Source organism: Anthonomus grandis, chromosome 5 (genome assembly GCF_022605725.1).
Source record: "Anthonomus grandis grandis chromosome 5, icAntGran1.3, whole genome shotgun sequence".
Classification (NCBI taxonomy): Eukaryota; Metazoa; Arthropoda; class Insecta; order Coleoptera; family Curculionidae; genus Anthonomus; species Anthonomus grandis.
The window spans coordinates 32,068,630-32,096,267 of record NC_065550.1 but is presented as its reverse complement, the minus strand read 5'-3'; the positions used below and the strand labels follow the sequence as shown (position 1 = coordinate 32,096,267).

General features: G+C 25.0%; 1 protein-coding gene across 1 annotated transcript in view; it reads left to right on the top strand.

The window, feature by feature from the left end:
• LOC126736299 (hemicentin-2-like) overlaps window positions 1–27,638 on the top strand; it is a 224,876-nt gene that overhangs the window by 163,293 nt on the left and 33,945 nt on the right. The window contains exons 5-6 of the mRNA XM_050440589.1: window positions 11,011–11,151; window positions 24,684–24,897. Coding sequence (XP_050296546.1) covers window positions 11,011–11,151; window positions 24,684–24,897 — 355 coding nt within the window. The remainder of the gene's footprint in view (window positions 1–11,010; window positions 11,152–24,683; window positions 24,898–27,638) is intronic.

Below are 27,638 nucleotides of genomic sequence, written 5' to 3'. Positions count from 1 at the left end.
CTAGATTTTCAAGATCTACTTGTTGACATTACTAACCGCGATATTTTTATAAAAAATATAGTCAAATCTTCGTTATTTTAAATGGAACACCCTATATAGCATAATATACTTAGATTCTAAATAAAATTCTATAAAATTTGAGCACCTATATTAAACAAACCTCATCTTTTTTGCCATTTTAGGTCTTCAAGAAGGCATTTTACATATTCACAATTGTTGTATAATTTGAAGATTTTTTTTAATATAATAATATTATATTTATGCATAATTTAATTGAACACGGTGGATATTTTCATAATAAAAACAATTATAGAGTACTCCATTTTGATACTTAAATACGAATATTAAGCCACTTAAGTATCGTTTATTTAATAAATATTAAATAAATAATATCTTAATGATTATTTAACTAGCAATATCGTTTATTTAGCATTATAGCTACATATAAAAAACTGGTATCAAAAAAGAATATAAAATATACAAATAACAAAATAGATAAGACTGCAAGGCGAAAAAAACTTTGTGGTTTTAAAATGTTCCTCTGTAATTATGGAAATTAGTAAAAAAATTTAAAATTTTAACTAATTATTTATTTGTTATATTAAATTTTGAAGAATTAGACATTATTTGTATGTTAAAATTATAAAAATTTAAATAACTAGGAAATTTCTCATAATGATCAAATTCCAAATATTTATTTAATTTTAATTTTATTATTAGTTAATTTTCAGAAATATTCCAATGGCTTTTCATAAAAATTTTTCTCCTTTATATTGCAATTTTTCAATAAATTAAAATTTTAAGAGTAATTCAAAGAGATTTCCAGTTTTTTAAAAATTCAATGATTTTAAAATGTCTTGTTATAAATATCAAAATTAATTAAAAAGTTTATTTTAAAAAATCTTAAAAACTATTAATATAACATTTTTTCATTTTATTCTTTTATTTTAATCTGAAAATTATAAAATTTTGTTATTTAAATAATAAAAGGAGAAATTCTTTAAAAAAATAAGAAATTTCTAAAAATTTAAAAATTTATTAAACCAATTACCAAACTTCAAAATGTAATTATTTTTTCATTATTAAAAATATCTCAATAGTTTTCAAAGAAAAATTCCTCCTATTTTTTGCCATTTTCCAATAAATTATATTTTTTAAAGTCACTCAAAGAGACTTCAGAAATTATTGATGTTCAGTCATCACAGATTATTTAAGCAATTTAAAAAAGAGAAATAAGTAAAATAAAAAAGCCTTTGAGCCAAAATATTGCAATTTAAAACCAAAAAAAATATTTATTCAATTTTAAGCAGTTCTAAACAACATAAATTGATAGTCATGCATAATTTAATTGGACACAACGGACATTTTTATATAAACGTATTAAATACAATTATTGGGTAATATATATGAAGAAATTATAAGTTTTTATCGATTATTTAATACGAGCTTAGTGGTTTAATACCTCTTAAGTCATCATAAATAGATTTCAAAATTCATTAAAATTTAAAAAATACTTTTTTTATGTTAATAAATTTAAATATTTTATTTAATAAATTTAATTATTTAAATATAAAAAATATATACATATAATATTTAATATTTAGAGATTTATTCGACAATGTTATAAAACCATTTACTTTACCGAAATTTGATTCGAATTATTATTCCCTGTTAGTTTTTTTCTATTTTTGCAGGCACACTTTTCCATTGAGCCAATTTAAAAAAAAAAGTTCATTTTATTCTTGTTCAAATTCTTGTCTTTGTTTTTGTAAAAGAACATCTTAGAAACTAGAGATTTCCTTCTAATATTAATTTTATTTGTCTAAATATGAAAAAATATGATTTTTTCCAAAAAAAAAATCGAGTTCTTTCTGCACTTGCAGCTACATTTCGAAAAAAAGATCCACCTTGAAGCAATTTGATTAATAATTTCCTAGAAGACTAAAGAAAAAAGACTACAAATGCCTGTAAGAACCAAATTCTTTATCTCCAACTGCTTGAAAGGATTCTGGATAGTTCAACTATCTGGAAGAAAATAGTTTTTTCCTGTCTTGTAACTACGTGTTTTTCCTATTCCAGTGTACGTGAGAAAGGCTTTCAGTCATCCCGGATTATTGAAGCAATTTAAAAAAAAGAAAAAAATTAATGAAAGAAAAAATAAATTTCGGTTTTTAGGAAATACAATTGGACCCAACTTTTGTAGTTTAAAACAAAAAAATTTGAAGTAGTTTAAAACAGCATAAAAGTAAAAAATAGCATATTTTAATTACAATAATAGCATATTTTAATAAAAACAAGATAGATATTTCATGAATAACATTTTAAATACAATTGTTTAATAATACCAATAAAGAAATCATCAAGGTTTTATCGATACTTCAAAGATTCTTGTGCTTAGAATCTATAACTAATTATTATTTTTCTGATTATTCCAAGATGCCCCTTTTTAATTATTTTAATTAGTTAAAAAAAAATAGATAACTGTTACAGTTAGAGTTTTAGTAATAAATTATTGCATTTTTATTAAAATATGAAAACTATAAAATTGTATTAATAATATCAAAATTATAAAATCTTTAAATAAATAAGAAATTTATAAGACTTATAAAACTCTAAGTTTAAAAAGTTTACCAACATTTTATTATTATTTAATTGTCTAAAATTTATCAGTGTCTTACAAAAAAATTACAACTTCACAATTTTACCATTATTCAATAAATTAAAATATTTAAGTTATTCAAAGAAACTGTTAATCCTTGACAAATTTTAAATAAATTTAATAACCTGGTATTCTAGAAACGTTTTCAATTTTTGAGAGTTTAACAACAAATTAAAGGATTCTTGAGAAAAACTTGAACGTGTCGCAAAGTTTTAAAGCAATTGACAACAAAGAAAGAACAACATGAAATAGAAAAAAAGAAATAACGGATTTGAGTTTTTTGGAAATAAAATTGGACCTAATACAAACTAAATAATTTCCTAAAACTATTTCTTTCAATTATTCAATGACGTAGGACTCAACAAAAACAAAATTATTACAAAAAAATATTATCAGTTTTTTATTTAATTCAAAATTCTTTACGAGTTCATTACTAATTACAGGGATATTATCGGGATTATAAAGATGGCGCCGCCAAACGAAGAAACAACAAATAATGCTCCGGCTAAAAATACGTTTGAGTGCTGTAAAACGCGAGTTTGTGCCTACACGATATGTATAGTTTGTGGTAAAACCTATCACAAATCCTGCCTATCAAGAGATTTTCCCAAATTAACACTTCTTGATGATTCAAGAATGATTTGTTGTGTGCAAGACCTAACCTCAAAACCCACAAAAGAATCGGCAAGTCTGGAACTTAAAATAAGTAATCTCGAAGCTCTGGTCCAACAAGGTGAGCAGAAAATTGAAATATTAAAAGAAAACTTAAAAATTACGGAGGAAAAACTCAATATAGAAATTGTTTACCTTAAAAAACTGCTTGATGAATCGTCAAGCAAAAACATTATTTTGCAGCAGAATAATTGTTTGCTGATCCAAAAAATACAGACCCTCGAACAGGAAGTGCGCCCTAAGGAAGTAAAAAACTCTGAACAGGACCTACCTCAGTCGCAAGCAGGGCCCCACGATCCTAGTAAATTGGCGGGAAAACAAAATAAACAAAAACAAACTGAAGTGTCACTGTCATCAATGTTATCAGTCATTGAACAACGTGAAGATAGCGGTAGCTCGAGTATGGTCCCAGTACCCAGACTGTCTTCATTTCAATCTTCTGAAAATCCGCACGATGATACTCCAGGTTTCGAGCCTGGCGGTGGTGATTTCTGGTTGCTTGCAAAAGGCAAAAAATCTCGTAAGCAACATATTCACAACTCTGAAATAGAATCCCTATCAAAGAGGCGAAGCTTCGAACTAGATCAAGGAAGACAAGAACGTCGATCCTTTAGGAAAAAAAACCTTAAAATTGGAAGTTGAGAAGATCATGAAACATAATTAGGTTCCAGGTCTGTCCAACAAAATAGAAGGGTTCTTATCAAAAATTAATGAAACTATCACCGAAATGGACATAAAATATTACGTTACCAAGCATAGCAATTGCACTGATGTCTACGTTTAACAGTGTATCCCGAAACAAAACCAATCAGGCAAAAAAAAGTTTGAATGAATTGTTCTTATTATTTAATTTTTAGACATATCAAGGGAAAGAAAGAAATAAATGAAATTTCTGACATAGGATGGAATATGCATAATTTAATTGGACGTGTTGGACATTTCCATATATAATAATATATTAAATAACTTTAAATACAATTATTGTGGAATACTTATGATAAAATTGTAAGTTTTTATCGATTCGAGTATTAAGCCACTAATAAGTTTGAAAATTCCAAAACATGCTCCCCTAATTATCAAAATTAGTTGTAAACTAAAATTTGTTAAAAAAAGTTTAATTTTTTTTATGGAAGCGCAATTCACTTTAAGACTTTTAAAGTTTTAGTATTAAATAATTTTTTTAATAAAAAGTGATAAGTGTAAAATTTCTTTATTTAAATAATTAAATGTTTAAAAACTGTAAAATTTAAAATTCCAAAAAAAAACTTAATGATGATTAATGTTTTAAGATTTTATTTAAAAAAAATACTGCCCCCAAATTTGAGAATTTTTTAAGAAAATCTTAACAGTATACTAATATGATATATTATTCATCTTTATTTAGCATGAATAGCTACATACAAAAGCAAAAATTTCCCCAAAAATCAGTAAAAATAAAAATACATATAATACTAACAATAATTTTTATACACAATACAATATTTTTATCAGTAAGAGTACATGTGTCATTGTATATTCTAAACCGATTATTTGGCACAACAAAATAATTAAAGTTATTATAAAATGCATAGATTTAATGCCAATTTTATATATTTTTAGAAATAAAAATAAATTCTTAAAACCACGTAAACATTAAAAAGGCCCCCTATATTTGAACCAACCTTTTACAACTAAAAACCTTTAAACTAAGAGAAAAATGCAGAATTTAAATCAAGTTTCCTGCTATAAAAGCATAAAATTAAAACTAAAAGTTCTCACGGTAAAACTCATAGAAAACGGCAGTCGACCGACATAAACCCGGACAATATTCTCCAAACCTTATAAAAAGCGTAAAACGAGATAGACAGCTGATAATAAAAACTGAAGAGGGGCATTTTCCAGTAACTGGGCGAAAAGCGACTTACCCGGGCAATGTTAATTTAATCCGATTAAATATTCACGAGCCGCTTGAACCTCGGCAGGTTTTAAAATGAAATTTAGTTGTTTTTGTTAACCCTCGTTAACGTTTTCCTTAGGGACGTTCCATCACGTTTTGTATCTTAATTTGCAACCTTCAAAGATCACACTTATTGGCCAATTAAAACGTTATTTTTACGTTACTTTTTAATCCCCCCCAAAGAAGAACGAATCAAAATTTTAATGAATAATTTAGACTTCATTATGCGGCAAAATGAATCTGTGGAGGTGAAGCCTAAACTAAACGTCACCTGATATTGTGTATAGGGGTGCCGCGCTAATTTACAATGACCCAGTTAGAGTTTATGGATTAACTAAAAGCTGGAAATGACAGCTCGGGGGGGTCTTGCTAGGTAAACGGATATTCTCATGTAAGTATATCAGACTTTTGACGAGAAAAGTTGTTAAGAGTTAATGGGGTTCACTTTGAAGGAACCGATAAAAAAAATTAACCTTCATTATTTCAGTACAACATCACAAGAGTTAAACTACTAAGGGCACAATTCGGCTTTTATACATAACCCCATCATCATTTGCTAATTTATAAACTTAACGTCAAAATCACGCACAGCCTCCATTATTAATAATTAATGTAATCCCAACTGAAAGCGTTACCGCAAAAGACACATTCAACGTCAGCCTTAAATATTTTAAGGGCTTCGCTATATGTGTCCCCCCCTGGCAAAAACAATTAGGATTATAAACCAGAGGGCGCCAAATGCAAAATGGAACTCATTAATTATGGTATTGTCGTAATGTGTGCGTCGCTATTCTATAGGTTCGACAATGTATCTAATCGGTATATGGAATAAGTGAGTTATAATGAGGTTATTATCAATAAATGAGAGTGGTAATTTTTTGATGAAAATTGATTAATAATTCGTCTCAAACATAAACGGTTAGACGATTGTTTACATCTAATAGGCGGAAATTGATTTTTTTCAATTCATTTGTTGGAATTATATTTAATAGTCATTATTGGATTTGAGATGGTAGTGCAATAAAAATAAGAATAATAGTTGGAATTATTAGTTTATATAGTATACATTGATGTATTTATTTATTAATAATCATTGATAAAAGTTTTACCCTCTAAAATAGTTGCTCTATTAAAGGAGAGGATGATAAATGGATAGGCCTAACTATAATAAAATAGATGTATTCGTTCCCCTCTCAGGTTTTAAGAATAAAGTATAAAATACTAATTAAAGAAATTAATCTTTCAATTGAGGAAATTATATTGATGAAATTATATCATTTGAAGAATTTGCAAGATCTACTCCAGTTAGTTCACTTATTGTACAAGGAAAAATGAATCCTAAAGGAGATCATATATCACAAGTTGATAGATGAAAAGAAATGTGTGCTCCATAGAAAGTTGTTAATCCACTAATAATTTTAATTTCTATTGGCATAGCAATTACCATAGTCGCTGATGTAGATATGGTCGTATATCTACGTGTATTTATACTAATCGTAAATATATGGTATCATACGATAAATCTGAGAAGGCCAATATAGAATATATTAATAGAATTAATTATTCCCAATGTTTTCTCCAAATACTTCTCTTCTTCCCTTTCTTGATTAATAATATGAGACATTATCACGGATCCAGATAGAATTAAAATGTACAATTTTGAGTGTTCAAAATTCAAAATAAGTGGTGATAAAAAAATAAAAATAAAGCTTTTAATAATATAATGTAAAAATGTATAATGGACACGATGGACATTTTCCTATTAATATGAAATTATACAAAAAATAGGTTCATAAAATTTCTACTTTATTTCTTTTTTTATTTGTTTATGAAATTGTTCAGATAAAAAAGGAATATTTTAAAGAAATTCATGAACTATATAATTCTTATAAACTAACTTGTTTACATACCTAACCTAATTTAAATTCAGTCAGTTTAAATTATAGTCACGATTTCAAAACTTAAAGGAAGGACACTGCCTAGGTCTCAAAAGGCTCTTTTAATGCTTGTACGTTTAATACCCTTTCAATCTTAAAAAATGCATGTAAAAAAACATGAAATAGATTGATTAACAATTATAAATATTACCAGCGATCCGTATAAAATGAACAAAATTTTTGTATTAAGTATTTCTTCAGCTTGATTTTTATTTTTTGGAGTTTTTATTAAATTAAGAGGTTCGTTTTAAACTCCATTTTCATTTAGTATTTGACGGTGTCAAAGGCTTTAGATAATTCAACAAAAACTGCCAATTTTTTAAATTTAATTTGACAATTTAAATGTGTGTTATTTACTAGTTCAAAAATTGAATCCTATATACTTTTTTGACCTCTGAAGCCATATTGTTTCTCATAAAGTAAATTGTGAGTTTTTCAAAAACTAACTAATGTTTTCTTAAGGGATTTTTCGAAAATTGTTTATTTCGATATATGTCTATAATTATTTCTATCTTTTCTATGTCCTATTTTTTTTTATTTTCCTCAAAGTATTGAAAGATAAATTTATTATATGCAATAAAGGTCTTTTAATTTTAATATGTATGTTTTTTGACAATTTTATAAAAGGTATATTAGTAGTGCATAATTGATATGGAGGTGATAAATATTTACCTATTAATTTAAAATTAATTATTTAATTGGTATAATTTTAAGTAGCTTTGAATAATATGAATTTTTATTGATAAAATGTAGTAATATAATTTCATATTAATGGGGAAATGCCATCGTAAAATTATATATTAAAAAGATAATATTTATATAGATATTTATATAGATAAATAGCTCTTAAGCTCAGAAAATTCCCATGTGATTAATGCATAATTGATATGGAAGTGATAAACATTTACTTATTAATTTAAAGTTATGCATTAAATTTATACATTGCTTAAATACTAACTCAACTAATTAATTTAGAAAATCTACATATCTGTATATGCTGCCTAGTTGTTGAATTAAGAACATTCAGTGAATTTAATAGGTTGGTTCAAATATTGGAGCCTTTTAAACGTTTACGTGTTTTTTCGGATTTTTTTTTTTTGAACATTTGTCAAAAAATAAAAATTATCATCTAATTGAAAAACTGGTGGTTGCAAAATAAGGAGAACACTTTTTTCTTACAGGCAGTTGAAGGTGAAGAATTCAGTTCTTACAGTCACTTGTAGTTTTTTTTTCTTTAGCCTTCAACTGCCTGGAATAATACGAAATTAATGATTAAATTGCCTGGAAGACCATTTTTTAAATCGATTTTTTAAAATCCGGTTATCTGGAGAAATAAATGGTTTTAGGCGGATGAAATATGGCAAATACTGGAGAAGTAGAAATCGATGTTTCATTATAAAACCAAAAAAAAATGAGTTAGTGGAAAAGAATGCCTGAAAAATTAGGAAAAATTAACAGGGAATTTTTTAGATTGTAGTCTAGAAAAATATTTTTTTCTTCCAGGCAGTTAGACATAAAGAATTTGGTTTTTACAGGCACTTGTAGTCTTTGTTCTTTAATGTTCGACTACCTGCAATAATAGGAATAGAAATTATAGATCAAATTACTTGGAAGTGAACTATATTTTTTTCAAACTATGGTTGCCTAAAAGATTCTACATCTTTAATATTTTTGTAGAAAATTACCACTAAAGAAAAAATATTTTGAACAAGGAAAACAGAAAAATAAAATTCTATATTAAAAAAATTAAAATTTTTGACTTTCTGCCTGATTTTTTAGAGGGGTCTCAAGGAAAGCCTGGAGAATTGACATCCTAGGAAGTCTCCAGCCTTTAAAGATGTTTTTTAACAAAACTAAAAAAAATGAGTTAATGGAAAAGACTGCTTAAAAAAATACAAAAAATATAATGGAATAGAAAAAACTGCACTACAAAATAAAGAAAAAAAAATAAATACAAAAAAAAATAAAAATAAATCGGATTACCTGATATATATCAGTTGATAAAGTCTTTCAGCTTGGATGAATTTTGGAAGAAAGGTGTCAACATAAATCTAACTTTCTCAAAAATTAAGAAATTATTAATTGAATAACCTGATTAATGGAAAAAACTGCCTGGAAAAACCCTTACAGGATAATTTTCCAAACCAAATTTAGATCTAGTATTTTTTTGTAACATTGCCAAATAAATCTATAAATATTAAATAATATTAAACTAATTTTGAATTTTTTTTATTTCATAGTTCTTTAAAATGTTGACATTTTAATAATAAAATGTTATATAATTCACTGTTTAATAAAAAAAATTAATTTAATATTAAAGGTTCAAAGTCACTGAAGTAAATTGTGTTTCATAAAAAAAAAATTAAATTTTTTGGAACAATGAATTCCTCAACTAATTTTGATAATTGAGGGAAAAATTATTTCTAGACTTCAGTAGTTTAATACTCGTATTTAAGAATCGATAAAAACTTATAATTTCTTTATAGGTATAATACTTAATAAAATAATAATTTAATTTCCCAAAAAACTCAATCTATTCTTTCTTAAAAAAAAAGAATTAAGAAATTATATAATTTTTTAGAGGTTTTAAATAGGAAAAGTTTGGTTCAACGTTTGGTGTTGTGAATCCTTGAAACTTTTAGGGAAATATTCAGTTTATTTTATCAGAAAACTGCCTTTATTTGCCTGATAAAAATTTAAAGTTGTTGGAAATCTATGGAAAAGTTACTCGATTTAATTCTGGAAACTCTGTATAAATATTTAAGGGATTCAAGATTTATAGGCAAAATTTTCGAATCTGTACATTCGATGCTATATATTCCACCGATTAATGCAGTTTCTTACAGGAAAGGTGTTTCAGAGCGTTAGTAACAGCCTTATATAAAGATTTACATGCAAAATAAATAATCAAAAAACTAAAGGCGATTCTCATATCCGATTAAAAAAAAATGTAAAACACTCTATGGTATGTTTTTTATAAATACTGACAATTTTTGAAAAATTAAATAATAATAAATTATTGGTATTTTAAATTTAAAAATTCTTAAGTTTTCTCGATTTATTCATAACATTCAAAAATTTTAAGATTCGAATAGGCAAAATTTATATTTTTCATTAAGATTTTAATTTTTTTTCTTAAATTCAGTTAATTATTAACTGGAAGAGAATTTAGACCTAGTAATAATTTTTACATTTCAAGATTTTTTAGTTTTTTACCTCTTTCTGCACCTTCTTTTATTATATTTAACGTATTTAAATTAAAATGTATTTTATATACTATTAAAATCGAGAAACCTATTTGCTAGAAAACTAACATTGTAATTTAGTTATTAACATTTTGTATTCTTTGGCAAACAAATATTTTTTTAATTCGAAGTAATATTAAAATAATATATTAAATAGATATGATAATAAATAAAATTTCGATCTTATTAATGCATAATTGATATGGGTGTGATAAACATTCACCTATATATAACTATCTTGTGAAAACAAGAAGGTCGACACTTATCCGGTAAATAAATAATTAAAAACGAAAAAAAAACCCTCTTGACGAAATGAAAGTCTGGCGAAAATCCTAATGAACCGAACACACGTCAGTTAAGAAAAGATAAATCTTATCGAGAAACCACTCACGGTCAAACGAGTGTTGTTTCGTTGAAAAGAATTTCTTTTACGGTAGAGTATAGGAGACAACCCACGAAAATAAACCGCTAGAGAATCGGATAAATGTCAAGATATCCATTTTGCTGCTATTTTTCAAATAAACAGTTAGTAATAAATGTTTTTTTTTCTCGCCCTTTCAGATATCCAGCGGTCAGGGTCTGCTGTCACATTTCGTTAATTTACAAATCGTTATCCCGGAGGCTACCATACAAGGAACTCGGTCTGGGGAACACCATGTTGATGTCGGGAGCGTTATTGATCTAATATGTGTTATTGATAAAGTAAGTAATTTAACTTATATTATTATTAGGTAGTACCTAGGCATAGATCTAAACTTTGAGGATGTTAGATTTTGAGATAGGAATATTTATTAATTTATCACAAATCTACTATATGCTTCATCAAAGTCTCTTAGAGATTACTTGCTAAAAAACGTTCATCAAAGGCCTTATTATACGTTTAATAGGCAAAGAGAATTAATTTAGTAGTGAGAAGATTAGGGATCAATAAATTCATATTTTCAAAAGAGATACAGTTTCTACTGCCTGAAAAAGTAGAACTATAGTTGAGTAAGCTTATCTGCAATTAATTCTAAATGATGTACAGGAAACTAAGTAAGTAAAATTTGATTTGAATAGTACATCTTTGGGATCAAAATAGATAGAGCAATTAACTTTTTGTAAATATGAATAGGTCCGTGGAACCAGTCTAATAGTCCAATGTGCTCTATTCTGAATCATGGTATGAATTTATCTTAAAGTAATTAATATATTATTATAATGTGTTTTTTATGTAGACATAAATTATAAATAAGAACCTTTTTATGTATTAAAAAAGTCAATAAATTACTGTTGACCTATAAGGAGAAATATTGCATTAAAATTAAAATTAATATAAAATTTTGTCATTGCAGTGTGAGTTGTACCTTACAAGGGTACTTGCTATTTTTTTTTAATACTTTTATGAATTTTTTAATGCTCAAAATTAAATCTTAAAAAATCAAAAATTTTGAAAAATTTTCGATAAAAATTGATATCAGGTTCCAATTAATTTAAATATATATTTAAATTTGTGTAAATATTTTTAAGTCAGCATGTGTGTTTATGGGTTACAAATAGTTTGTGGAGATTTTAAGAAAATCGTTTAAATTTTATTTTTCTTGTGGTTTTATAAAATTAATAACATTTAATTTTTATGAATTTTTATATAAAAAAAATAAAATGTATACTCTTCCACAGACATTTTTTTAAAATTAAATTTCACAGTAAGTCTCCTAAAATTGTATATATTTTACATAATTGTTTTTACGATTGTTAGATGCTAAAATTTGTTTTTATATTAAAAAAAATAGGTTTAATGATGATTTTTTTTTTAATTAATAATTAATTAAATTACTTAATTTTTTTCTCAAACCAAAGAAAATATTTCATTTTTTGAATGACCCAAGATGGTTTTTTGAGTATTTAAACATAAAAAAATCTCTATACATATCTTTAAAAGTGACTTTAAGTTTAAATTTATTTGAATTTTTCGGTCTCAAAATGTTGATTTCTTATTCTCCTCCTCTTTTAACTCCTAAATATGTGTCTAACTAATTAATTTATGCTTTTTAATAAATGTTTCATGAGAAGAAATCCACGCGTATTTTTTTATGAATATTTGCATAATTTTAATGGATCTGATATATTTTTTCTATTTTTATTAAAATGAACAAGATTCATTTGATTTTTTGATTAAATGATAAATTTCCATTAGTGGTATTTTGCATTGGTTTTTTTATTTATATATATCATTAAATAAACTAAAATTTAATGTATTTTACATAATTATTTCGACAATTATTATTTCCTGAAATCGATTTTATAGTAAAAAATTGGGTTTAACGTTGATTTTTGTTTATTTAATAATAAATTAAAGTTTTAGAAAAACGTTAAATAATTTAATTCTTTTTTCAATCTTGAAAAATATTTTTTTAATGATTCAGAACGTTTATTCCAATATTAGAGCATAAATAATCTCTTTACATATTTTAAACGAGTATATATTATATACGTGTATTATACATAATTATTTCTACGAAAATTGGATGCTAAAATTTGGTTTAAAATTGATTTCTTCCATACTTAATAATAAATTTAAATTTTGGAAAAAATGTAAATTAAATTATGTTTTTTTTTAAATTAACAATGGATTTTTCTCTTATTTAATAATAAATAAAAATGTATGCAATTTTAATTTTAAAATCAGGTTTTTCTTCATGATTTTTAGCAAACTGTTTTTGAAAATCAAATCAAATATTTTAAAAGAAAAAATACTTATTAAATTTTTAAAAAGCATTTGTACGATTTTTTAAGTATTTAATTAGCACCTTTACTAAAAGTTTTATTACGAAAAAATCCACACATGAGGGTTTAAATAATATTTGCATAACTTTAATGGATCTCTTATACTTTTTCCTACTCTTTATCAACATAAACAAAATTAATTTAATTTCTTAATGAAATAAATATAATTCATTTTTCATTAACCCTAAAATGTCGTATCGTAAATATAAATGTATAGTAAATCCCTTAACTGGATTAAACCGGAATATTTTTAATATACGGGGGATTTTAAAGGCAGTATTTTCAATATTTGCAATTTCCCTATTTACCTTGATTTCTCATATTTTATCGCAATCATTTTCGTTTAACATATTTTTTAATTAATTTAATAAAAAATGTGTATATTTATTTGTCCAACTAGATACCAGGACATGGGATTTTATTATTTAGTTAAAGGTTTGCTTTTACGTAGCGCAATTCTATTTATTTTTATTTTGTATTTTAAATTAAATAAGTAAAAGCATTTTAGGAAAGCTGCAACTAAAAATAAAATTTAACAGTGTTATTTAAAAAAGGTATAATAAATCCATTAAGGTACATATGATTATAATTAAATTAAATTATTCTTTTGTATTATTAATTTTATTTATTATTAGCTTAAAATAGTAAAAAAAAGCTAGAAATTATGAAAATTAAAGAGGATATCAGATTCATTAGAGTTATGCATGCAATTATCAAAATTTTATTTCTTTATTGTATTAAAACACAAAAGGATAAGCCTAAATAAGTAGAACAACAATGGTAGTTTTTTCTTACCTGAGAAATGAGAATTGTGAAAATTTGAATTGTCTGACGTATAGTTAGATGAACTTCCAGTAATTGCCTGGAAACCTCTTGGTTTATTCTAATTCACATACGATTCTCTGGAGATAAGGAATTCGCAGTTAAAAATATTGAATTCTTGAAATAAGAAGTTATTCTATATTTTTCCAAGCTGTATCCAGAAGTTGTCTTCGAAATACTTCTTTAAAAAGTTTAATTTCTCTCGAAAAGAATAATTACATAGATAAAAACATCTGAGAATATTACAATTCTATTTATTTTTAGTATAAATAAACAGAAAATAAATGAAATGTACATGGAATCCATTAAAGTTATGCATACAAATGTTATAAAGTGTATAACATTTTCGTTTTAATTGTTTAACTCGATTTTTCATATTTCATCGCAATCATTTTCGTTTAATATATTTTATAATTAATTTAATAAAAATTGTATATATTTATTTGGCCGAATACCTGGAGATGAAATTTTATTATTTATTTAAAGATATATTTTTATATGGTTCAATTCGATTTGTTTTGTTTTTTTATTTTGAATTTTAGAGTAAAAGAATTCTATTTAAACCAAACGTAATTTCCAGTTTTATTTATAAAAAGGTACATTAAATCTATTAAAGTTATGAATATGATGTTAAACAAAGATTATTAAATTTTTTTGTTAATTACTATAAGCTTTAAATAGGCAAAAAAAGTGGGAAATTAAGAGTAGTCCAATCAAGTACAACAAGAAGTAAAGCACGAAATTATTTCTTGTGTTAATTATGAAAATTAGTCAAATCCAATATAGGTTTTTTTTTAAAAATTTAAAGGATGAGCCCAAAAAAGTGGAACAACTGTAGCAGTTTTTGCACCATCTGGAATGACAATTGTGAAAATTTCAATAAAATTGTCTGACGCATATAGTGAATTAAACTTCCATTAATTGCCTGGACTTAGAAAAAAACAAGAGCTTTCCAGGCAGTTCGAATACTGAAAAAACATACAATTTTTTAAATAAAAAGTGATTTAATATTCTTCAAAAATGCATCCAGAATTTGTCCACAAAATCCTTTATTAGAAAATTGAATTTTTTTATTCCAGGCAGTCGGAAAACGAGATAAAAAAACATTAAAATTTTATTTTTTTAGCTTTAAATAAACAAAAGAAAAATAAAATTTACGTCAAATCCATTAAAGTTATGCACACAAATTTGCCTATGTCTGTGCCTATGCCTATGATATCCAAATTACTTTATTACTCTAAAGCTGAAATATAATATAAACTAAACTATACATAGAACCAGTAAAATTTCCCTGGAATGACCCTAAAACAACTCCAGCAATCCCATCACAGTCATTGGCCGACATTCAAGAACTTCTTTGTCTGTGTTTACCGTATCAAGTCGGAAACGTGAACATGTTTACCAAGTAAACTCGCATATTCAACTCGGCCGTTGTAAGCTTTAATTTTCCTGAATTCCATTGTGAAATCTGTATTATGCACATTCAGCTCGACCAACTCCGATATAAACTTTAAAGATTCTCGGGCTTATTTGGCCCAGTTATAATGTGTAAAAAGGGGGTTTGTCGTAGTTGGAAAAAAAACATTATCGTCCAAGTTGAATTACCAGAAAGAGGGAAAAATGTGTGATTTAAGACCTCGCTTGAGAAGACATCAAAGTTCACCCTGAAGGCTTTTATTTGAGGCCGAAGGTTTTGATGGGGGTGGTTTTGTGATTTTTTTTATTGGCGAAAATGTACGTGACTTACGTCCTTATTTTTGGCATGTTCATATTGTGGCGTATAAGACTGTTTTTCTCGTGCAATTAAATGAAAAATCCGGTTTAAGGGTGTTTTTAGAAATTTTTGAACATGGTTTTTTACCTTGAGAAAATTAAGAGGAAAGATTTTAAATTATATAAGGAAACTATACAATTAATTCTTGCTTTTAGAAGGATCTTAGCGAAAAATTGCATATTTTTTTTAAAATAAGAGAAAATGACCTTTAAAATAATATAAAATAAATAATCGGGTCATTTTCGTCCTTTAATATTCACTCAGGTTTGAGTTATACCAGATTTTTAATAGTGAAAAACGGACCCTTCGAAAAATCAATTTTAAAATTATTTTTGGTTTTTATTGTTTAATATTTTATACTTTTTTAAAAACTAAAATAAATATACTTTAAGACAATGTAAAGAAATAAGGAGGTAATTTTTTTTTTTTAAAAGCTATTTAATTAATTAAAATTTTTACTCAGAGTTTTATTAAAAAAATCCACTAAAATCTACATCCATTTTTACGAAATTGTTATAATGCATAATTTTTAAGGATCTGATAAAGAAAATTTATTTAATTTTTTAATCAAATAAATATGATACATTTTTCATTAGCGGTACAACATATAAAAATCTAGAAACTTAACTAGATTAAACCGGAATATTTTTAATACAAATAAGATTTAGAATGATAAAATTTAATTCAGACTTTTTTGAAATTTGCTGCCATTTAATTTTTTTTTAAATCACGGTTTCACATAGATTTCTCTTAATTGCATGTAATAATAAATATCATAAAACTGTATGTATTTTACATAAATATTTGTACAATTTTAGGATCCTCAAATTGATATTTATAGTAGAAAATTAAGTTTAACGTTCATTTTTTGTCATATTTAATATTACATTAAAATATTTCTAAAATGTTAAATAATTTGTTTTTGAATATAAAAAATATATTTTTTTAATAATTTAACAATTTTTTTTATTAATAGAATATAAAAATCTCTATATATATTTTAAACGTGTTTATTGTATAGTTTTTAATTTACGAGCATTATAGGAATATTAATAAATAATTCGCAATTTTAATTCTAAAATTCGAGATTTTCTTTATTGCTTTTTGTAAATTAATATACTAATTAATAAAATATACTTTGAGACAATGTAAAGAAATAATAGGGTAATTTTTGTCTTTTAAAAGCATATTTTTTATAAAGATTTAAATAATGCTATAATGTGTAAGGATCTAATAAAGGAAATTCATTTAATTTTTTACTCAGATTAATATAATAAATTTTTTATTAGCGGTACAAAATATAAAAATCTATAAACTCAATTTTTTTTCACTCTTTTTATCCTTAGTCTATACTTTCATTAAACCTTAATTAAATAACTTTCCCAATTTTATTACTATCCATTTCCTTAGTTTTTCCCATTTCAGTAATTAAAAAAAAATAATCCCTTTTATAGTAAATAAACAAGAAAAAAAGACACAACATCCAATCCCCATTTTCCCGGGAAACTTCGTAAAATTAAGTCCATTAAATGAAAACAGCTGGGAGACTGTTGTTGTTTTTTTCTTTTTTTTTTGTTACTTCATTTTATTGTGTTAGTCTCCAAAATGATTAATGAACTAAACAAGCGTAATCAGTTCGAAACAATCACGTTGCAACGTAAACGGCTCGCGAACACAATGAAAAAGTACCGTTTTTGTTTATCGTCATTATAAAATGGAAAATGCCAGTTATAGCGGGAATGTTTAAATATTAAAAATACAAATAAATTCAACGGTTTAAAGCGAACCACAATTATAAAGCTTTAACAAAAGTTACCAAAAAAAAAAAACAAATTATACGAGAGTTTACAATTCATTATTTTATTCCAGGCGAAGCCTTTTTCTTTGTTTTAAGAAAGCTAATATTGTGAAAAGGGCACGGGGTGCATTCAAAGCAAAAGTACCATCGTTTTAACATTAAAAATAATTAATAAAACTGGAATTTGCTTTTTCTGTGGTTTTTTAATTATTTAAATTAACTGACGGAAAGATAAAGGGTTGTTTTGCTTTTATTTAATAATATTTTTCAGGAAAACACACTATTCGAGCTCCAAAGATAATATGTAGAAATAATAAAAAGTGCGCCAGCTCTGTTAAAATTATGCATAAATTTTATCAGTTTAAATGATCTAATGATCTAAAAAAATACAGTTTTTATTAAAAATGTCTTATAAAATAAGTTAATCAAAGTAAAGCTGTTTTTGGCCTTTGGTGAAGTTTTCGATTGATTTAGATGCAATTTCTTGGATAAAGCGTTGCGTTATATATAAGCTCTGAAAATTAGAAGGTTATAAAGCTAAGATCTAACATAGATTTTAGAATATTATGAAATAAGCTTGTTATTTATTAAGTTTTATAATAATAAATGAATAGTGTCTTTAGTTATATTTTTTTTAATTTAGCTGCTACATAAGACATATTGCAAGCAATATTTTAAGTTTTAACCATTTTTTTTAAATAAAAATAATTAATGCTCAGGGTAACTTTTTTTTTATTAGCATCTGTACCTATGGCTATACATTCTAATACGTTGCCATAAGTATTATAAACACAATAATTCAAAAAATATGAAATAATGCGTATAGGATTTTTTTTTAAAAGCGCGTGAAGTCCACGAAGATTATGCACACAACTAGTAAAAATTAATCATTATATCATTACAATACGACCCGTTTTTTAAGCGCAAATATTTCAAATTTCACAAAGCATTCATAGAAAAATATACAGGGTGGCCGAAAAAAAGCCCATCTAGATTTTTGGTAAATAAAGAAAATAGTTTAAAAAAAAGCTCTGACCGGTTTATTTTTTTTCAAAATTTAGTGATTGAAATTTACTGATTGAAAATGATTTTCATGTTTTTACTGAGCGTTATTTGACTTATATTTAATCATATTTATGTTATTTGGTATTTGTTGCCAAACACTGTAGGTCTTGGGATTATTAGGATAATACATAAAAATAAGAAAACGTGTATCAAATCCATTAAAGTTATGCATATAATTTTTAAGTTTAAATAATTTATTCATCTAAAAAAACCAAAAATATGTATACAAGATTTGTTTTAAAAGTGCATTGAATAATTATTCTAATACAGCCTACTTTTAAGCAAAAATATGCCAAATTTTAGAAAGCGGATTTTTGAAAGTTAATTATTGTGTTATAAATTGTTTCAATTTTTTTGGGATTCTCTTTTGTCAAAATGCAATATACTGTAAGAACCAGAATTGTCTGTGATTTTTTTAAGCTTTTAAATAGAGACAAGTCGTTGAAATTTATGCATAACTTAATTGGATACGAGACACATTTTTCTAAAACCCCAAGGAAAACTTAAATAAAGAATAAATAAAATGTTAAAAAGCGGATAAAAATTGTAAAACAAATGACACAAAGTTCTATTGATATCTTTTACCCTTTACTAGCCTATAAAAATATTTTTTAGTTATTTAGAAAAAACTTAAAAATTAAATTAACTACCGACCATTGCAGTTTTTTTATATATTTTAATTTTTCAACTAATTTTTTTTTTGTTTTATTGATTTTTTGTTATTTAAATATATTTCTTTAAGAGTCACCTTTAAAGTAGCAGTGAGGTGTAGGCAAGGCATTTGTGTCCCAAACACACTTTAAATCCCAGTCAATAGAACAAAATATAAAAATAAGAAAAAGTGCATCAAAGGCATTAAAGTTATGCAAACAGTATTTGTTAAAAATTGAACGAATGAACTATGAAAAAGATATGAAAAAATGCCAATAAGATTTTTTTTTAAATTACGTAAAATCAATTAATAATATGTTTACATAATTAGTTAAAATTTATGAATATATTATTCCAATAATTCCTTTCTATAGAATATTATAAATTTTGAAATCATCATCATAGAAAAATACACCGAGTGGCTTTTTTAAAAATTGTACATCAAAATTTTCTGTTTTGAATGAGAATAATTTTAAAAATAGTCCAACCGGTATTTTTTTCTTCAAAATTAACTGATAGGCAGCTAAAGGGTTAGTTTGCTTTAATTTAATCAAATTTATGTTATTTTACATTTGTCTGCAAACACATTGTAAGTCCTAGTAATTAGGACATTATATAAGAAAAAGTCCGTCAAAGCCATTAAAGTTATGCATAAATTTCTTTAAGTTAAATAATTTAATCATGTAAAAAAATACAGTTTTTTCTTTTGAGGTCATAAAATCAATCACTATACAATTTCAACCCCTAAGACTTACCCCGATTATTATATATCAGAAAAAGTCTGTTGTGAGAGACTTTGGAATTTTTTTTTTGGAAATTTTCTGTAAAAATTTAATATACTATAAAAATAAGAATTTTCTGTGATTTTTTTAAAATGTTCAACGAAGCAAGTATTATAAATCCATGCATAACTTAATTAAAATAAATCTTTAGGAAAATTCCCGGACTAGTGAAATTTTTAACCCTTAAAAAAAATGTCACTATTAAAATATTTAAATACGTGTTTCAAATTAAAAAAAAAAACTGTTTATGAATTTATAATAATTTTATATTGCATATAAAACATTTATTTGAAACACAATCTCTTTGAGATATGTCATCGTATTTAATTTTTCTTTTTTGCCAGGCAATGTTCTGTCAATCGTTTTTATATTCCAATGTCATGAATATTTGAAAAATAACTTTATCACAGCTTTCAAAATTTAAATATATTTCAAATGCATCACATTACGGTTGTTAATTGAATAATTAATTAATTACATGGGAGCAATGGAGATCCTTATCGTACCCATCAATTTTGTGCAAAAAAAAACTTCTTTTGGACACAACTGTTTGCTAATAAGTATTATATTTCTTATTCAAAAATCATAATATATAATAATTAGATGCATTATTTAAGTGGATATAAGAGACACCACACATTTGTTTTAGAAGCAACTCTGATAATAATTTAAACTACTTTAAGTATTTAGCATGAAAGTAAATGGGTGAGCATTAAATAATGTACTTCAGTTAAGCAAACTTTACTTATACGACAAGGGCGGTTTGACGTCAATAACTCGTACATAATACAATTTACACTATACAACACAAGAAACCCGCGATAAACAATCGAGTTTCCCCAACAGTCTGGGAAAATCTAACTTTTCCCATTCAATTTTGCCCTCTGCTGATATGTTTAAATTAAAATAATTAGTTTCAGGTTTAAAATAATTAGATAGTTTTTAATTTAAAAACTTTTCTACTTCGGAATTATACGGAAAACTTCTGAATTTTTTTCGAGCAGATCCCACTTTGTAGCGAACTTTTTTCTCTCTGTTTGTTTTATTCGGTCGAAAGTTTGTTTTTTATGGCAGGTACTGGGGAAGTTTTACGGAAACTTTTCTCGGGGTGGTTTCCGTTCTGAAAATGTGTTGGGTGCGTGACTGAAATAATAAATAATTTGCCACGAGGAGTGGGAGGTGATAACAGGTACGAAAACGATATAAATTGTTTCCCTTTTTTTCTCTTCGTTTTGGGAAAGGTATAGTTGATTTTTTGCCAGTAATAAAATATGGTTTATGGTCCTATAAAGGTTTTGGTATTTTCACTTAAGGGTTTTTCTTATATAGTTGCAAATTTTTAGTAATTGATTGCATAACTTCAAAGGATTTCATAACTTTTGTTATTTTTTTTGGTGTACAACATTCATAATATAAAACAATTAAAGGTATCATTTATTTATACATTGAACCTGGTTAAAACAGGATATTTTCGACATAGGGATGGTTTAAAACGGAATATTTTAAATTTGCATATACAGATATTTACGATATTTGAAATATTCCCTTTTAACTCGAGTTTTATTTTACTCGTTAATTATTTTAAAATTAATTAATATAAAAATAGGATGTTTGTTTGTAGATTTTTAATTAAATTATGACTATACGGGACAGTTTCTAAGATACCTTAAAAAAACTACGTTTTTATAAAAAGATACGTAAAAACTGTTTAAATTTTTTAAAAATGCATTTTTTCCTTCATAGATTAAATTAAACTAAAAGTCCTGGAGGCTTAAATACATTTTTTATTAAAAGAATATACAAAAATTAGAAGAAAAAAATTATCAGATGCATTTAAGTTATGGTTACAATTATTCGTATTATATAAAAATATTTTATCTAATTGTCGCAAAAAACTAATAGATTGGACACATAATTATGGTGGCATATGCTTATAATTTTAAGTAAAGACACTTATTTTATTTCGTTCTTTTTTAATATATTTTTATTTAATATTTTAAATTCTGTTGTATTGAGGTATTTTATGTAATCTTCCCAATTTCCATGCAGTTGAAAAATATGTAAAAATATCTGGAAGAATTAAGAAATTTCTTTAATTATATATTAAAAAAAAAATGAAAAACAGCCTGGAAAAGGCAAAAAAAAATGTATTGTAATGTATAAAATGTAAATGTAATGTATAAAATGTAAATGTATAAAAAATGAAATTGGGTTCAACTACAAGCAGAAAAATGTCCACTTTCATTTAAAAAATAAGAAAAATTCATCTCGGATTAATAAAAGTTATGTAAGTAAATATTACGAAATAAATCATTTATTAGTTATAAGAAAAAAGCAACACGAGATAAAAAAAAATTACTAAGAAAATAAAATATAAATAAAAATTAGAGGTACTTTAATTTATTAAAAATAAATTAAATTGATTAATATGATTGATTTAAAAATAAGGAAAATTATTAGCACAAAATGTTTAACATAATATACTACCTATAATTAACTATAAAAAAACTCAAGAACTAACTGCCTGAAAATCTAAAAAATGCTGGTAAAAAATTATTTTAATTTAGAAAATATAAAAAAATTATAAACAATATGTCAGATCCATAAAAGTTATGCATTAAATTATTATAAAATAAATCAGTAATTGTCCTAAATATTAAATGTTTGTCATCTTATTTTAATCCTTTTTAAAATCTACCTTTAATATTTAAGTTTTATTATTAAATATTTTAATTTTCGTTGTATATCTAAAATATTTTTTCCCATTTCTAATTCAATAAAAAAAAAAATAAATTTATAGTTTCAAATCTTGGTTTAAATTGCCTTGAAGGAAAAATTAATATAAAATCATTGTAAATATACCTAAAGAGAATTAAAATATTATGAATAAGAGTCAAAAATTGCATTAACTGTCTGAAATGTCTAGTTTACGAGAAAGATTTTAAAATATCGAAAATATCTACATTAATTTGAAAATATAGAAAAAAATATCAGATCCATTTAAGTTATGCTTACAATTATTCGCATTATACAAAGACATTTTACCTTTTTTACCAACAGTTGAAAAAATAAATAAATTGGTAGAGACACATAAGTAATTTTGGAAATTTTATCTGTCCAGAATATTCTTATCATTTTAAACATAGATATTAGAGTAATTGTCTTATTTTTAAAAATTTTAAATATTTTTCCAATTTTGAGTATATTGAGGTATTTTAGGTAATTTTAAGGTAATTGGAAATCACAAAATGCCTGGAAAAAAAATTGTTATTGTTAAAAACTGTGTGAATAGATAAAAACTTTAAAGAAAGGGAATATTTTACAAACAAAGAAAAGTTTCCGTATTCATCTAGAAAATCTTTAAAAAAAATAAGAAAAAAGACCTTAGATTAATGAAAGGTATGCATATAAATTTTACCAAATAAATCATTCATTACTCAATAATCAAACAAAAAGAGATCAAATTTTTACTAAGGAAATAAATTAAATAGCCTATAAGAAAATTAAATAGTTCATGAGAAAAATTAAATTTATTAAAAAAACAAAAAAGCACTATTAGGGAAAGATCTTTCTTTTCCATTTAAATTCTTGTTGGAATGAATTGATGTCTGGAAAAAATTTTAAAAAATCCAAATTCTGGAACAAGTAAAAAATTATTTTATTTGGCTGTAAAGAAAATCACTTGATACAACATAAAATTTACAATTTTTAATGAAAAATATTAAAAGGTACGTCGAGTCTTTTAAAGTTATGCATATTATTTTTACAAATTATATAACTCATTTATCTTCAAAACAAAGAAAATATTTATTTAAAAAAAATCATGATGCAAGTTAGAATTAAAAATAATATTTTTAATAATAATAACAATCTTTATTTAGCAAAAAAGCTACATAGATACTTAGGTAACAACTATATATTACTCTAGGCGTTAATTTAGCGTTTATTAAGATCTAACGTCACATGATCATTCATAAAAAATAATAAAAGTTAAATTTTTTCTTATGTAAAAAATACCCTAGAAACTTTTTTCCATGTTTCTTGTGTAGTCTAGAGATATGCAATTAAATGCATTTATTTTTTTTTTTAACTAGGCAAAATACAGAAAGTAATCATAATATAAAAAAGCTGTATTTTTAATTGGTTTTATTATTAAACTAGGACTAAATTAACACCTTCCTAGTATAAATTACATTTCCAAATTACAACAGAATTAAATAAATTTTATTGAGCATATTCCATTTTTTGCTAATAAAAGAGTCTTAAGATGTTTTCATAACTCCTTAGATTATTTCTATTTTGATCAATAGCCTTAAGCAAAAAATCGCTCTGCTTCTGTTCTAATTTCTTTGATTATATCATTTCTTTTCTTTTTTACTTGTTCGAAATTTTTCCAATGTTGTATTATTTGAAGTATGTCTCTTTTATGCATCATATTCTGATTATGAGGGCTCATCCATTTTTTGTCAAGGAATATATGTTAACTTCAAATCTTATTTAGGATTGTAGGCATCTGAGATAAGAGTATACAAATAAGACACATTTACAAATGACATATTTTGGTTTTGTTTTCCAGAGTCCCACTCCTCCACAGTACGTTTTCTGGTACCACAACGATCGCATGATCAACTACGATACAGCCAGGGGCGGAATATCCGTAGAAACGGTTCCAGGACCACGCACCCAAAGCAGACTCACCATCCAGGATACCAACGATGCCGACTCTGGAAATTACACTTGTTCCGCCTCGAATACAGAGGGCGCGTCCATTTACGTATTCGTATCCGAAGGTGAGAACATTAATTATTCCATCCCACAAATCCATTTTTTATCCTTTACAGAATGTTCTAACGTATAAAACAGTTCGCAAGTGCTTTTTCCAGCACACATTGTAGCTAAAAAATGGAAATAATAATGGTATTACGGCGTGGTGTGTATTGCTCTCTTGTTTTATTACCCTGTTGAACTATAAAAATGGATTGTATTAGCCGACACGAATGCACGAGTTGTATGTAAAGGGGATTTCGGGGTTTGTAGGGTGTTTGAAGTGAATTACTGTTTTATTGAGTTACAATGTGTTACAATAGAAGGAACGAAAGGGTTTTAAAGCTGTTTCTCAGACATATTTGAATCTACGTTTCAGTTTTTAAAAAATTTATATTCCAGTAGTAATTTTATGAAAAAAATTGCTAATTTGGCCTGGGAATCCCTAAGACCTGTTATTTGAAGCACTTTGTATGTTTCCTTAGATAGATATAGTAATTTTTAACCTTTTCCAGGCATTTTAAGAAATATTCAAAATTGAATTAAAACCCAAATTGTCAATTATTAATTAAAAAAAATTGACTGGTCAACTCCTGTAATGTCAAAATATTCACAAGAACTGAAATACCATAAAACTCACCCAATTTTCAGATTGAAATTATATGAAGTGTAAAAATGTGTAGGTCGTATCCACTTAAGTTATGCATGCAGTTATCGAAATAATTTAAATGGCTCAATTGAAAATTATGACTTCTTGATATTATTTTAGTAGATTTCAAATAATTATTTATTTCGGCGCTTTGACATAAAATTCAGTTAATTTTCTTTTTATTATTTTTTTTTTAAAATAAGGAAAGAATTATTATATAATGAGGGTTTCTATACGTAATTGAATGAACTTCAATAGAAAAACACAATTTTAGGATAATACTAAGGATATTAAAGAACTGAGACAGGGATATGTCCAAGAAATGGGCCAGAATATTAAAATTGTCAAAGGTCTATATTATATATAACAAAAGTCTATATTATATACCCCAATTGGAAAAAATCTTTATATGTAAATACTAAAAAGAAACATTCAATTTTCCAAAAAAAAACAGAATATTTAAATTGTATATATATAAAACAAAAGTCTTTATTATATACCCCAATTGGAAAAACTCGTTATATATAAATAACAAAAAAAAAACATTCAATCCCCCCGTACGAAAAACAAATCAAATAATAAACACGAGGCAAAATAAGACCCGTTCAACTCGGATTTTTCAATTACGTTTCGAAATACGTCAGTATAAATAAATATACAACCCCCTTTAATAAACGGTACCCTTTTAACAACCAGCAAAAAATTTATAGAAAATGATACAATTTTTTTGAAATTTAAATACGCAATTGTTTCGTGGTTTTTTTTTCCCCAGCGGGTGGTAAAAAGTAAAATGGCGAAACCGTGTAATCCTTTATCGCGTTTGAAGTAAATCCGGCCTATAGAAATTCATTGTGACATGTATTACGGTGGGATTTGTAACAGTAAGTGAAGCCCCTTGATAAGAAGATATAAATGCCTTGTGGAAACGTTTTTGTATTGAAAAAAATCAGGAGTTGATTGCCCTAGAAGTATCTTTGTTGTTGTTGTGCAACCGATAAAGTGATTTCAAGAGGAATACAGGTTTATATAAAAGGGATACAAAGAAATCTTAAGGGAAGTATATGGTAGCTTTTATATAAGAGAATTTATGTAAACAAAATGACGTGTCTTAGCAATATCCCTTAACTGCTTTATTCGCGGTAGAGAACATTAAAGTCTTTTCTCCTTGCGTGAGGGAGAAGTTTTATTTAGGAAGAAAATCGAAAACTCAATAGATTTTTTTTTAAATATTAATCCGATTTTTCTTTGTATGCAGTTGTTTATCATTAATGCATAAATCATTTTTTTTATAGAAATCTATCTAGTATGTTCAGAGTTGTTTGGAATAAAATGCTTAAAAAAGTTGAATAATGATTTTAAAATTATCTGAAAAAAAAGTCCTCAAATTCAAGGAAAATATTAATTATTTCTTCATATTCCTAAAACAAGGCAAAAAATATTTTATTTGACAGTGCATATAAATTTTTGAATAAAAAAGTAAAAAAATAATATAATATAATAAGAGGCCTGAGAATAGATAAAAATACTAAAAAATACCAAATTTCTACAAGAACCTGGAAAAAATAAGGATGGAAAAAATAGCTTGAATTATCTTAAAATATAAACTAAGTTCCTGGAAGAAGTTGAAAATGTCCTCAAAATTCTGGAAAAGAAATTGAAATAAATAAATAAATAAATAAATAATATCTTTATTTAGCAAAAAGCTACATTCAATAAAAACATAAATAAAAAATAAAGTAAAAGTATAAGTCTATTATTATTTCCATAAAAATTATAAAAGTCTGGACAAAATCATTGTATTTTACTATAAAAAAATTGCCTAAAATTCTTGGAAAATAAATACAAATACTTTAAATTCCTATAAGAGCTTTAAAATTATTTCATTTGACTAAAAAAATTACTTCAAATTCATGGAAAAATATTAAAAATGCCTGGAAAAAGTTAAAAAATACTTCAAATGCCTGGACGAAGACAAAAACTATTTTTTTGACTGTAAAAATATGCCATAAATTCATAGAAAAAAAAAAAAAAAAAAAAAAAATTGAAATGCCAAACGGTTAAAAAACACTTGGAATTTTTTTTTTTATTTTATTGGAAAAATATCAAAAAAATTTTCAA